The sequence below is a fragment of the Drosophila virilis genome, chromosome 3 (genome assembly GCF_030788295.1).
Source record: "Drosophila virilis strain 15010-1051.87 chromosome 3, Dvir_AGI_RSII-ME, whole genome shotgun sequence".
In the NCBI taxonomy this organism is placed as follows: Eukaryota; Metazoa; Arthropoda; class Insecta; order Diptera; family Drosophilidae; genus Drosophila; species Drosophila virilis.
The window spans coordinates 21,654,849-21,668,900 of NC_091545.1; the positions used below are offsets into that span (position 1 = coordinate 21,654,849).

Sequence of the window (14,052 nt, forward strand, 5' to 3'; positions counted from 1 at the left end):
TGATTAAAAGTGCAAAAGCTCCTGCCTGGAAGCTTCTCCGTGCAGCTTCAGCGGCTCTCTATTGTAAATCCTCAGCTTGCAAAAAATTGAAGCCGTTTTAGTTATAGAATTAGCATAATATATACAGTGCATACTTATGATCGCGACAAGTTGCCCGGCATTACGGCAAAAGGACAACTACATTTTTTATTATGCATTCAAATATTTAAATAAATATATGCGAAACAAATACATAAAAAACTATTCCAAAGAGAATGACGTCACTACTTAACAGGTTACGGGATTTATGAGTTGGAACTTATAAAAGGGAACTGAATTGAACAAAGTGAACTGCAAAAGTTCCAAAATAAAAATGGCGGCCAAAGAATGAAAAAGTTCAAGTTCGTATTTTCACAGTTGTTTAACTAACATTAATATCTTTTCTTTATTATAACTTATTAGTCTTTTTGTTTGTACATATCGTTTTTAATAAATAGAATGTGATATGATTAGGAATGATAATGACAGAATGATGGACAGCTTCTACTTGGCGTTTTTGCCGCCATTGGCTGCGTTCTTGGCTTTCGACTCCTCCGGCTTCTGCTCGGCGGCATTCTCCTTGATATTCAGATGAGCGGGTCCCACTTGCTGGATCTGAATCACACGCTCCTTGGACTTGTCCTCAATGGGCTGCGGCTTCGGCACGCTCACAGTCAGCACGCCATCGGAGGACAGAGAGGATACCACCTTATCGGCCTCGTAGCCCTGGGGCAGGGCGTAGCGCCGAACAAAATGGCGCGAGATGTAGCCGTGGTCGTCCTCACGCTCCTCGTGCTTGCCCTCGACCACAATGGAATTGTCCACCACCTTGACGTTCAGTTCGCTGGGCGTGAACTGGGTGACGTCCATGCACACCTGGAAGCCATCTTTGCCCACCTGCGAGACGGGCCAGCGCCATCCATCGCCCTCTCCGTTTGTCATCTTCGCCAAATCGCGATTGCGCCGGCTGGCCATAATCTTGCCGGCTGGCGATGTGGGACAGGCTGGATGTGGGCACTGCCATGGAGACAATAGCGACTGGGGCATGGCCCGAGCTTGTAGTTGGCGCGGATGCATGCCCAATCCAAAGTCGTAGACGGGTTGACGAGGCTCGTTCAGAGCATCAACCAGCGAAATCAGATGAGATATCGACATTTTGTTTTAAGTTCTTTTTATATTTTCAGGTTATGTAGCTTCAGAAAAAATTTCTGCCGGTTTAATATATTTCTTATTTCTTTTTTTTTTTTCGCACAGCGAAGTTCTACTCTCGACGAATACTGTTGTTAAACTGTAACGGCACAGCAGTTGGCGCCTGCTTTTATAGCCGGCAAATGTGCACTTCTGGAAACATCGCGCAGAGTCTAGAGAGCAGAAGAAAAAACATCGCACAGTTGTCATAGTATGTGTAACTCAGAGAGCAAAACAGCTGGAAAGAGTTGCTGTTGCTGTTGCTGTGTGTAAAAGAGAATCATAGACGGGGAAATAACAGCGAAGAAAAGCAAAGGCAAACGCAAACGCAAACGCACTCTTTGAATCTTTATTTACTTCAAATTTTAAGTACATAATACGCTTATTTTTACTGAATACTTGTAGTCGTAATTGTTTCACACTTGTTTAGGAAATCATAATTTCATATATCATAGTTCTCATCTCGTTTACCTGCAGGCCCTATCATGTATTATTTATTGTGAATTATTGAAAACACACACAAACAAAAAACATTTATAGAATAAAACGCATTCCAATTAGATATTTTGTTCTGTTATCATTATCATTATTATTATTATTATTATTAGTTTTTGTTTAGTTCTCTGCCATGTGTATCAATTCTGTCAGTCTCTACATTCACTTGGCCGCTGCTAGGGGCGGCTCCTCAGCCTTGCCGGCGGTTGCGCCGTTCTCGCTGGCCTGCTTCTTGGCCAGTAGAATGGCGGCGTCTACGGCAGCGATCTCCTCCGCGCCCTTGGCGGCGCACTTTTCGACTTTCTCCTGCTCCACGGGCGGCTCATCGGTTTCTGTTTTGGCTTTTTTGGCGGCTGGCAACTCCGCATCTGTTTCTTGCTCGGCAACAGCTTTTTCGGCATTCGAATTTGAGTTGGAGCTGGACGAATTACCGTTTGCATTGGCATCTTCGGTTTTCGCCTCATCGGCCTCGGCCGAGGCTGTGCCGCTGCTGCTGACGGCAGCTTCAGTGGAGTCCTCCTTCTCGCCAATGGTTGCGGTGGCAACGATGGCATCTTCAGCCGTGTCCACTTCCATTAACTTTGACTCCGAAATCGCCTGCTGCTGCTCGCCATTGGAATTAGAAGTGGAAATTGAATTGGAATTGGAAGTTTGCACAACGGGCTCAGTCTCTTTCTCTTTCTCGTTCTCTTTTGTTTTTGCATTTGCAGTTTCCTCAGCAATTTTAGTTGCGTTGACGTCGCCGTCGCCGTCGACGACAGCGTCTGGCTCTCCATTGCCGCTGCCGCTGCCGCTGCCGTTACGCTCTTCGGCGCTCTTCTGCTCGTTGATGGGAGCGAGTGCAGCTGTTTTTGGGGTTGGCTGCTCCTCGTCGCTGGCTGCACTTTTTGCAGCTGGCATCTGCTGCGCATCCTTGGACTGCGCCAGTACGGCTAATGGGACTGGAACCGACTGCTGTATGTCGACGATGCGCTCAATGGGTCGCTCCTCGCCCGCTTTGGCGGCGGGCGGAGGTGGCGGTGGTGGCGCCTTAACGGTGAGTATGCCATCCGAAGAAAGCGTGGAATGGACATCGGCCGGATCGAAGCCCTTCGGCAGCATGTATTTGCGTATAAAGTGACGCGAGATGACGCCGTGGCCGTCCTCCTTTTCGTCGTGCTGCCCCTCGACCACGATGCAGTTGTCGATGGTCTTAACGGTTAGCTCGTCAGGTGCGAACTGCTTGACGTTCATGCTCACCTGGAAGCCGTTCCGATTGACCACCGAATAGGCGGATGCCGATTTGCTGGCATTCGCCGAGCTGCCGCCGCCGGAGAGCGAGCCAGCGCCCGAAGTGGACGAGTTGACCTTGTCGCCCAGCTCCTTCTCCAGCTCCAGCAGCGACTTATTGCAGCAGACGGTCTTGGCGCCGGCCACACGGCTGTAGGGATGATGACGCTGCTGCTGGCCCTGCCCACCCTTGATGGGCACCCACAGCACCGATGCTGCTGGCGTCTGACCGTGGGCGTGGGCGTGGGCGAGACGTGTGCCACGACGCGCACTGTTTGAGGGCGATAGCTGCGGATGCGAGTGCTGGGGCGGCTGTGCGGCAGCCGATGCAGCGGCCAGCTGTTCCAGCGGATACATACCGAAACCAACATCGTCAATATCCATGCCCATGCCCATGCCCATGCCCAGGCCGAGGCCGAGGCTGGCGCTGCGATTGAAGTTAAAGTCGTGCAGCTCCTCGGCCAGATCAAGTATAAACGGGATTAGCGACATTCTCTGATTTCACTAGCTATGGGCCTTGGCTGCTAATTGTCTATGGCTATGGTTTCTGGCTGGGATCTGGCGACACTAACACTGGCACTGACACTGGCACTGGCACTGAATCTCGCTGCAAGCGTTCCGTGTGCGATCCGTTCCGGCTTCTAACTGGATGGCGTTTGAGCTCTTATGGCTGAATGTTCAACCTTTTAAACGACTGTGCAGCGCTGAATGGAAAGCGAATGTCTGGCCTGGAAATGCGCTGCAGCAGCAGCCACGAGTGCCGGCTCGGACTTGACGGCGCTGTCGTTGGCTGCGTCGGCTTATGCAAAGTGAGGCTGGGCCAACGTTTCCCATGCGCAATCTTTGTTTATTTGCACAGTTTTGGCAAAAAATCAATAGAACAAAACCTGGCGGCGACACCCCTCGAAATAAGATCCAAAAATCACGGCCTATCTACAAACGTGCATGTGCATGTACATATGTCTCTGTATGTATATATAGATGTGTATGTGTGTGTGTGTGAGTGTGTGTGTGTGTCTGCTTTTTCGCAATGCGAAGTTGGCAATTTTCCGGTTGCGAGAACAAAGAAAGTATTCCAGGCCGACGACGTTGGAGACACACACAAACCGGCAACTTGAAAACCGGCTCCAGCCTCTCGACCTACGCCTCGGCTCTGGCCATGGTTTGCCCAGACAATATATGTACATACATATGCATATTGTTTATATGTGCAGATATACGCAAGCACACACACTCACTCTCACACTCACACTCACACTCACATGCATAGACGTAAATATAAATGAAGATAAGAGCATGTAAAGTGGCCATGTTGCAGCTGAATTCCCTGCGCTCAGCCGGCAAACAGCTAAACAGCTGAGAGGCCGCTAAAAAATTGTTCGTGCCGGCGGCCGGTTACCGAACCGGTGCGATTGTAGCAACTACAACAACAGCTGGTTTGCTGCGCCTCTCCACGGCACACGCACACGCACACACACACATATATATACAGATACATATGTGCAAATGTGTCTGTGGTCTGGAAGGCCAACCGGCAACAGAAAATTCGTTGATAATAAGACCGTTTCGAAAAGGGGGCAACAGCCTGCAGTGGGGCAGGCGCAAAGCATGCGCAGTGCCCCTTGTCGTGGTTGTTTGTACATATGTATGTATGTATATTGTGAATTGCATTTGTCTGGAGCAACAAGAGTTGATGTGCGGCAGTCGAAACATTTACATACATACATATGTACACATGTATGTATGCATGTACGTACATGCATACGAAATGTATGTGTTCACTTGTGTGCGTATGATTTTTGTTACATATCCAGTCAATTCCCAGACAAAAGGCAGACACTCGTTTGGAGACTTTTGCAATGGAGCAGACGTCAACCAGGAACGGCGGCTGGAAACAAAGTTGAAGGTGTCCATTGATACATATGTACATATGTATACACTTACGCATGCATACATGTACAAGTACAAGTACATGTAGAAGTGTAGAAAGTAATCGTTATCATGGAAATGCAGAAATTGAGTGGGATGTAGCTGTATGCACACACTGTGTGTATATATGTATGTATGCACATACACATGCCCCTTCAATAATGTGTACAAATGTACGTACATATACTATATTTTGTTTTTTTATATTTTATTTGCACTGCCAAAAAACAGCCAGCAATTTTGTCTATAACATGACATGTATGGTGTGTGTATAGATACATGTACATGCATACATATGTACATATACTTTATGAAAAAGCATCAGCGAAACACTCTCACTTTCAGCGCTAGATAATGTTGCGTTGCGTTTAAATGCATAAATATGTGTGTATATATGTATGGGCATATGTATGTATTCGAGCAATTTCCAGAACATTTCAGAAATTATTCAACACTAGCCAGAGCCAGAAGTTTCGTAGGCTTTCCGCGACGCGCCGTCTCCCTCATTCGCACAGACGCGCCCGCAAGCAAAAGCCACCACCCGAGCAGCTATAAATAGCCGGCTTGCTGCGTAGTCGGCGTCAGTTTGATTCGAAAAACCGAAGCAATAAGAAATATCTACACAAAGTCTCCAAACGAAGTATTCCTTGAAAAGGAGTCAAAGTCAAAGTCAAAGTCAAAGATCTAAAGCTAATCCGTAAGCAAATTCGTTTGAAAGTAAAAGTTCGCTACAAGAAACATCTGCGTACCAAGTATTGAGCATATAAGGAAGTCGAGTAAGCCTAAAGAAGAGTTATCAAGATGGCAAATCTTCCACTTCTCCTGAGCCTGGCTGATGACCTGAACCGCCTGTCGGTGGCGCCCTTCTATGACACGCCCTACTACTGGCAGCGCCAGCAGCGCAATCCTTATCTGGCACTGGCTGCCGTGCCCCTGGAACAGCAGTTGCGTCAGCTGGAGAAGCAGGTGGGCAGCGTTGCCGGACCGGTGTCCAAGGTGGGCAAGGATGGTTTTCAGGTGTGCATGGACGTGGCCCAGTTCAAGCCCAGCGAACTGAACGTCAAGGTGGTGGACAACTCCATTGTGGTCGAGGGCAAGCACGAGGAGCGCGAGGATGACCACGGCTACATCACACGTCACTTTGTGCGCCGCTATGCCCTGCCCCAGGGCTACGAGGCCGACAAGGTCGCTTCCACACTGTCCTCGGACGGAGTGCTCACAGTGAGCGTGCCGAAGCCGGCGGCAATCGAGGATAAGGGCAACGAGCGCACCGTTCAGATCCAGCAGGTTGGACCTGCCCATCTCAATGTGAAGGAGAACGCCAAGGAGCAGATCGAGCAGGATGGAAGCGGCGACAAGTGAACTTAGCATCTCATGTAATCCAAAGTCATTTGTAGTATTTAGAATGCATTAACATAATATTAATCAATTATCAAAGTCAATGTCTGTTTTACATATATTATAACCCAACATACATATGTCGATATTTCAAAAATATAACTTGTATTTCGTTAAGCTTCTTAACAATTATGAATTGAAAATAAACAAAAACCTGTTTCAGTAATAAATAAGTTGAGTTTTCATTAAGGGTTTGGGCCAATATGGCAGGAAATGCAAAAAATAGTCACAAATATCCTCATACATACATCTGTGTATGTATGTACATGCATATGACCGAACAAGTACATTATCGCACTAACCTGTATGTACATACATTATGAGCGCCGTTCACTTGTGTGCATACATTCATATTCGTAGAGCACTGCAAAGTGTGTATACCCATGCATACACACATACATATACATATGTATGTACATGAATGTCAGCCTATGTGTCTGTGTATATAGACATGTACATATGTATGCATGTACTTTTAAAATAAACCGTACAAACAAATGTATAAAAAGTTTAACAGTTTCAGTTTTCGTTTTACTAAAAGCTCAAAAAATAACCCTTGAATTTGACTGCGAATATCGCTGTGAAAAGAACACCGAAATCGGTATATAAATACATACTACATACACACGCACACATATAGACCGGTATATACATGCATGCATATGCATGTTTGCACATACAATACATAAATAAAAAGAATGACAAACAAACCGGTCTCGCCAAACAGAGATAGCACGAGTTCATTGTACTTGCGAAACGTCAGTTTCAATGTATGCGATTTTCTCCCTGTGGACCCTTGAACGTACTTTAACATTTTAAACCGATGAATTTACAACAATGGCGCAAATGCAATAGGGATATACATGTATGTATGTTAAAATACAGGCTCTTAAAATAAATGTACTCGAACATACAATGTATATGCAAAATATACGTACGTACATATGTATGTATTTGCGAACAAGCAGAAACTCCAAGAAATTGCAAGAACTTTCCGTGTGTGAGAGAGCCAGAAAGATCGAGAGAACAAACAAAACAATTTGCCGGCGCACACAAACACACGCATGGCGGCAGAAAGAGCGAGTAAGTTCAAGAGTGAAAAAGCAACAATCAGTTAACTTCTTGCTTGTGTGTGTGTGTCATGTTGGCGTCAGTATAAAAACCCGCTGCGCCGTCCGCTCCTCTTCATTTCTATTCGAACCGTTGTTCTAAACGTATCTGCTGCGCAGAAGCAAACAAAAAAGTTTCAATTTAATAAAAAAAACCAAGCACACAAGTAAAAGATTAAAATGTCGATTGTTCCACTCTTGAGTTTGGCCAGAGATCTGGATAGCGCCTACAATGACTGGGACCATTTCCTCGACGATGACTTCGGCTTCGGAGTGCACGCTCACGAGCTATTCCACCGTCCACGTCTGGTGATGCCACACCATCTGCATCGTCGTCGCTCTCACTTCATGCCATACGAGAGAAACCATCATCAGTTGGTGCCGGCACGTCGTCGCGGCTCTGTTGGACAGAACTCTCTGCTGCCTGTCGTTGGCAAAGATGGCTTCCAGGTCTGCATGGACGTGGCACAGTTCAAGCCCAGCGAGTTGTCCGTTAAGGTTGTGGACAAGACGATTATCGTCGAGGGCAAGCACGAAGAGCGCGAGGATGGCCACGGCATGATCCAGCGCCACTTTGTGCGCAAGTATACCTTGCCCAAGGACTATGATGGCAATGATGTCGTCTCAACAGTCTCCTCCGATGGAGTGCTGACACTGAAGGCACCTCCGCCACCCAACAAGGAGCAGGCTAACAAGGAGCGCATCGTGCAGATTCAACAAACCGGCCCTGCTCACTTAAGCATCAAGGCGCCAGAGGGCGCCACCGACGGTAAAGGCAAGAGCGAAAATGGTGAAAAAATGGAGACTGGCAAATAGAGGAGCGTGTCAGAAAGGAGGAAACTGAGTGTTGCCACACTGTTCGGAGAGTGCAAGACTTACCACACAAGCATACACAAGCACACACACACACACATACCAACACATAAACATCGCAAACTTCATCGCATGTTAGCAATAAGAGATTTTAAATGCACCCATTTGCAATGTAAGATTTCCACTTCGTTTACTCTATATGTATTATGTATTTTAAAAATACTATCCATGTAAATTTATATTTTTGTAACATGTAAAGGAACAGCGGCAGCACTCGAACTTATGTATTTGCATTTATGTACACTGTGAAAATATAATAAAACACTAAATGAAACGAATTGGTTTTTGTATTTTGGGACGGAAATACATGGGGCCCATTTACACGTTTCCACTTGGACGAATAGGGACATCAGCTTCTGGTCTACCGATCTGATTGATTTATTGAAGGTTATGAGTTTGGTACATACGTGCATGCATATATACATACATACGTATGTATGTGCAAATAAGCGACATACACATATTATCTGTGTATGTATGTATGTACTTTGTTTCATCATGCGTAAAAGCATACATATGTACATGTGTGTGTGTGTGTATGTATGTGCAAATGCATTCTTCATGGATCCTAATTTTAATGAACTGCAAATTTAAAACGCTTTAAGCTGTCTGTTAATAAGAGTATATTAACATTAACATGTACATGTATGTATATACATAACGACGCATACATGTGTGTATTTATGTATGTACGTACGACATCTGTGTATGTATGTTTCGAAAAATGTATTTTTATAAACAAGGAGTTCAAAAAGTGCAATTAAAGTTGACTTTAAAATTTGCTTTGACTTTTTACAGTCTGCCAAGCGAACTCTTTCTCTTTCGCATACTATATTTACCCATACTCACACTCTTAGCACTCTTTCTGTTTCACTCATTTGCGTCACGCACACACTCTCGCAAGCTCGCGATGTTTCTCGATTTACTTCTCTGTTCGACACATAGCACACACACACGCACGAGCAATAGCTCGATATTTCTAGAAAATCGATTCAGCCGGCTATAAAAGCGGTTGTCGAACTCAGTTTGCCAACAGTTGAAAAAAAGTGTTCGTCAAGCAAAGAACTTCGCCGTGCGAAAAAAAAAACCTTTCAAAAGAAAAAACTTAAATTTGTGTTTTTTTGAAAACTATAACTGAAAGTGTAAATTGCAAAAGAAATGTCGCTGTCTCAATTGATTTCGCTGGTCAATGCGCTGCAGGAGCCCCGCGACCCGGACTACGACTTTGGATTTGGAGTGCAGCCGCGCCAGCTGCAAATCTGGGCCGCGCCACAGCTGTTGAGTCCTTGGGAGTGCGCCCATCCGGTCTGTCCCAGCTCGCCGGCCGCCAAGATCTTGGCCAAACGGCGCAATCGTAATTTGGCAAAGGGAGCAGGTGGTGATGCCGACGGACTGCGTTGGCCCGTCTCGCAGGTGGGCAAGGATGGCTTCCAGGTGTGCATGGACGTCACCCAGTTCGCGCCCAGCGAACTGAACGTCAAGGTGGTGGACAATTCCATTGTGGTCGAGGGCAAGCACGAGGAGCGCGAGGACGACCACGGCTACATCTCGCGCCACTTTGTGCGCCGCTATGCCCTGCCCCAGGGCTACGATGGCGACAAGGTGGTCTCCTCTCTGTCCTCCGATGGCGTGCTCACCGTGAGCGTGCCCAAGCCGCAGCCCATTGAGGACAAGTCCAAGGAGCGTGTGGTTCAGATCCAGCAAGTGGGACCCGCTCATCTGAATGTCAAGGAGAATGCCGTCGAGCAGAAGCCGGAGGAGTCAAAGGCCGAGGCCACCAACGGCAAGCCCGCCAAGAAGTAGAAGCTGCTAGCTGGCCGCCACACCCATTCCTGTTCCTGCTCATTCATCATCACATACCTATGTATTTATTAGTTACCATAAATAGTATAACGAGCTAAAGACTAATAATAAAATAATCTTAGTAAACCAACTGAAACGGAACTCAAAAGTTGCTTCTTCTTCAATGTAGTCCAGATGAGGATTTGGTTTTTGTATATATATTTATTGCGCATTTGAGATTATTTCTATTCAAAACTAATTGAAATTCGCGCTGCAGCTCGTTGGCCATAAATAGATGGGTTCACCTTGAATTTGATGATGTGCGCGCTGCACGAGAAGGGAAGGGGGGGGGGGGGGGGGGGGTTGGGCGGGATTCGGAGCAGCTGCTACTTCCAGGGCAGGGCCAGTTTGCCCGTCTCGTGCACATGGACGAGCCGCTCGCCGGGACTGTAGTATTTGGCTGGCGGCGGCGGCGGCACCTTGATGGTCAGTATGCCGTCCGAGGAGATGTCCGAGATGACCTCGTTGGCATTGTAGCCGCGGGGCAGCAGGTACTTGCGCACAAAGTGCCGCTCCACGTAGCCGTTGGGGCCCTCGCTGCGCTTGTTGTGATTGCCCTGGACAATGATGTAGTCGTCGTTGGTCTTGACCACAATCTCCTGCGGCCGGAACTGGCGCACATCGATGTCGATGCGAAATCCCTTCTCATCCGCATGCACCCGCTCGCCGGTATAGTAGTTATCCCAGCGCATCGGATATGTCCACTCGTGGGGCGTCGATTGTATGAGCTGGTTGCGCACGCGGCGCGTGACCAGCTCATCCAGGGGTCGCAGATAGTCGCTGCTGGCAGTGGAGGGCCACCAGACGCGCGGATCGTCCCAGAGATACGGGTACAGCTGGAAGTCGTAGGGCGGCCGATGATAGATGGGCTGCGGTCGATCCAATTCCCGGGAGAGATCACGATATGTGGTCGGCATCAAAGCCATTGCGCGTCCAAGATTCTTATAGAATCTGTTGACGGCGCTGTCAGTGCTTTTATAGCCCAAATCCCCGAGACGACGACGACAACTAAATTGGCCTCGGTTCGAGTCGGATGCGGATGGGCGTTGTGATGAATCATTTGCCCGATGCGCGAAGGCCAACAAACAAGACACAAGCGTGTCGCCCAACCTCCTCAAATGCAACGGCAATTTGTTGGACGCGAGTCAAGAAGTGGACGACGTCAAGGCACAAGGCGTGGCCAAAGGGGGGCGGCCGCTGTCAGCAGGCGGGGGGGGGGGGGGGGGGGGGGGGGGGGGGGGGCACACAAAAGTGCAAAATACATATCTACTCTTTTTGTTTATGTTTATTTCATTATTTCTATATAACTAATATAAGTTTTTAAGACTAGGCGTTGCCACAAGGCTGCTGGGGTGCTAATCTTTGGCTGCATTTACTGCTCCTTCTGTTTCTCGGCGGGCTCCTCTAGCGGTGGATTCGGCTTCACGTTCAGCTCGGCCGGTCCGGTCTGCTGTATGGGCACGAGACGTTCCTTGAGCGCTTCCTCAACAGCTGGTGGATTGGGCACATTGATGGTCAGGATGCCATCGCTGCTTAGGCTGGATGTGGTCTTGTCGGCCTCGTAGCCCTCGGGCAGGGCGAAACGACGCAAAAAGTGACGGGAACTGTAGCCGCCCTGGTCATCCTCCTGCTGCTCGGACTTGCCCTCGATGACGACGCTGTTGTTCACCGTCTTCACAGTCAGCTCGTTGGGCTTGTATTCGCTGACGTCGAGGCACACCTGGTAGCCCTGCTTGCCAATGGTTGCCGCCGGCGCAAATTGTTGCTCCTGGCTGCGCGCAATCTGTTGCCAGTTGCGTGGCACCGCCAGGCCGGTCCACATGTGCGGCTCGTGGAAGAGCGCCTGGAATGGCGATACACGCGGCATCCTGGCCAGCTCCTCAGCCATACGTAGAAACATGGGCAATGAACGCATCTTTTCTGCTCACAATTTGTAATTTCTGCAATTTGTGGTGAAATTCTCTCTTCTTGCTTCTTCTTGCTGCTTCACGCGAGCTCCGTTCGCTTTGACTGATTTGATTCAACTGTGGAGAGAGCGCGACGCCGGCTGCTATTTATACGAAACGGCGTTGCGCTCGAGAACGTTCCGGCGCTCTCTCGACTTGGCAGCTGATGCAATTTGTTGGGCTTCTAGAATTATTTTACCTTTTTGGCATTTAAGCAGCGTTCAGCTTGTGAACTTTTTAAGTAAATATATTTTCGATTAATTTCACGTACATCAATCAAACTTTCGATTGTTCTTAAGCACTTTTTCTAATGCGACGCAGTTTTGCGGCATTTACAAAAAATGTAAGGCAGGTCAGTTTGGTAACGCAAAAGAGAGCAGCAAATGGCAGATAAAAAAAGAGAATATGTGTGTGTGTGTTCCGTAAATAAGCTCGCGAGTGCGTGCGTGTGCGTGTGAGAGAAAGAGAGAGGGCGAGGCACATATACATATAAGACATGGGCGTAGTGTGAGGGTGCGCACAAATTTGCTTAAGCTTGAGTATTTACTTAGCTGTAATTTTTATTTTAAACATATTTCGCATGAGCTTTGTTTAACGAATTCACACATACAAAATATTGCTCTAGAAAAAATTGATCAAAACTGAAAGGGGGTGTTAAACACAAACATAAACATGGGTTAAAAGTTCTATCACTAGAAAATAAGAAAACTGGGCACACTTTTTTTTTGGTATTCATTTTGGGGCAGAAAATGAAACATCTACGAACTGCTTATTGAAAAGGCTTTCATATTCGATTTGAGAAACGTAAAATATAATAAGAAATTCTAGACTACAAATTTTGTACTCTCTTCAAAGTAGTTGCTATATAGCATATTCATAATCAGTAAGAGTTCCACTTGAAATACTTGCTTCTAAGATCGAAATTTATTCCAAAACCATATTTTCTATTGTGCGCACATATCATAAATGGAATTTAAACATTGTAACTAAGTGATATTTTAAGGGTCAAAAGTAAGTGCTGGTGGGAAGGGTATTCGCGATCTCACTGTGGCAGACCCTCCTTCTCGGCCCACTCCAGCCAGGAGCCGTGATAGACGCTCAGGCTGTAAAGATTCCATACATATATATTGCATATATAAATATGTATATATTCCATAAATAGCTTCTAGTTCTGTAACTCACTTGGTGAAACCTGCGCTCTTGGCGATCTCTGCGGCCTGCTGGGCGCGTCTGCCGGAGCGACAAGTGAATATGATTTCGGCATCGTTGCCCGGCTTTGCGCGTCCATATTTCTGTGCAAAATCCTCGGCCGCAGACTTTAAAGCCGACTCCAGTTCGGGCACTGGAATGTGAATGATAAGCGTATAAAAAACAGATTCCAGCGTTGGGCTTGCATATAGTCACAGGGTATATTGAGGCTGGAGGGTATGCTGCCCGTGGCCGTCAGTTCGTCCGGATTGCGGACATCAATCAGGTAAATCTCTGGATGATTGGGCACATCTTTGACTTGCTCGTAGCTGGCAGACATAATGCTGTGATCCAAATGCAAATGATCAGTACTCAATGCTACGCTTTCACCACGCTTGCCCGACGTCGGATCACTGAGTTCTCCGCTGGGCCAAGCGCCACAATTTATTATGGGCGAGAGCGCGGCTACGGCCAAGACGATGACGACAGCGTCGACGGCGACGGCGACGGCGACGGCAGAGCCGCTGTTCAAGTTAACCGTCCGCATACTAGAGCTAGCATAGACTAACCGCAGCTGGACTTCAATTGCGAATCGAATTCCAACCTGTAGCCGGTTTCCATTGTTGTCGCTTTGTGGTTTGGCGCTGGCGACACTTCATCGCCGCCGGCGACGCCGGCCACTCGTCGGATTTCAGCTCAGAAGCTACTTCAGTGCGATTCGTTTGGCAGACGCCCAGACTTTGTTTATTTGTATACCCTTGCAGAGAGTAATATAATTTTGTCGTGACATGTGTAAC

At 47.4% G+C, this 14,052-nt stretch overlaps 8 protein-coding genes across 8 annotated transcripts; 3 read left to right on the forward strand and 5 right to left on the reverse strand.

The window, feature by feature from the left end:
- Nucleotides 1–381: 381 nt before the first annotated feature.
- On the reverse strand, nt 382–1,300 carry LOC6622627 (heat shock protein 26). The gene has a single exon (XM_002048163.4). It carries the CDS (start codon nt 1,171–1,173, stop codon nt 523–525), a length of 651 nt encoding a protein of 216 aa, XP_002048199.1. The 5' UTR covers nt 1,174–1,300; the 3' UTR covers nt 382–522.
- On the reverse strand, nt 1,247–3,643 carry Hsp67Ba (Heat shock gene 67Ba). Its single transcript, XM_002048164.4, has one exon. It carries the CDS (start codon nt 3,460–3,462, stop codon nt 1,864–1,866), a length of 1,599 nt encoding a protein of 532 aa, XP_002048200.1. The 5' UTR covers nt 3,463–3,643; the 3' UTR covers nt 1,247–1,863.
- A 1,832-nt stretch (nt 3,644–5,475) lies between these two features.
- On the forward strand, nt 5,476–6,341 carry Hsp23 (Heat shock protein 23). Its single transcript, XM_002048165.4, has one exon. The coding sequence runs from the start codon at nt 5,701–5,703 to the stop codon at nt 6,259–6,261; it is 561 nt and encodes a 186-aa protein (XP_002048201.1). The 5' UTR covers nt 5,476–5,700; the 3' UTR covers nt 6,262–6,341.
- Nucleotides 6,342–7,479: 1,138 nt separating this feature from the next.
- Hsp27 (Heat shock protein 27) lies at nt 7,480–8,553 on the forward strand. Its single transcript, XM_002048166.4, has one exon. The coding sequence runs from the start codon at nt 7,587–7,589 to the stop codon at nt 8,220–8,222; it is 636 nt and encodes a 211-aa protein (XP_002048202.1). The 5' UTR covers nt 7,480–7,586; the 3' UTR covers nt 8,223–8,553.
- A 752-nt stretch (nt 8,554–9,305) lies between these two features.
- On the forward strand, nt 9,306–10,223 carry LOC6622714 (heat shock protein 26). The gene has a single exon (XM_002048167.4). It carries the CDS (start codon nt 9,438–9,440, stop codon nt 10,080–10,082), a length of 645 nt encoding a protein of 214 aa, XP_002048203.1. The 5' UTR covers nt 9,306–9,437; the 3' UTR covers nt 10,083–10,223.
- A 40-nt stretch (nt 10,224–10,263) lies between these two features.
- On the reverse strand, nt 10,264–11,074 carry LOC6623398 (heat shock protein 27). The gene has a single exon (XM_002048168.4). It carries the CDS (start codon nt 11,045–11,047, stop codon nt 10,448–10,450), a length of 600 nt encoding a protein of 199 aa, XP_002048204.1. The 5' UTR covers nt 11,048–11,074; the 3' UTR covers nt 10,264–10,447.
- A 314-nt stretch (nt 11,075–11,388) lies between these two features.
- Hsp22 (Heat shock protein 22) lies at nt 11,389–12,377 on the reverse strand. The gene has a single exon (XM_002048169.3). It carries the CDS (start codon nt 12,034–12,036, stop codon nt 11,494–11,496), a length of 543 nt encoding a protein of 180 aa, XP_002048205.2. The 5' UTR covers nt 12,037–12,377; the 3' UTR covers nt 11,389–11,493.
- A 592-nt stretch (nt 12,378–12,969) lies between these two features.
- Nucleotides 12,970–13,817, reverse strand: LOC6623321 (rhodanese domain-containing protein CG4456). Its single transcript, XM_002048170.3, has 3 exons — nt 13,472–13,817; nt 13,250–13,409; nt 12,970–13,170 (listed from the first exon to the last, which is right to left on the reverse strand). Exons 1-3 carry the CDS (start codon nt 13,800–13,802, stop codon nt 13,110–13,112), a joined length of 552 nt encoding a protein of 183 aa, XP_002048206.3. The 5' UTR covers nt 13,803–13,817; the 3' UTR covers nt 12,970–13,109.
- Between the last annotated feature and the right edge of the window lie 235 nt (nt 13,818–14,052).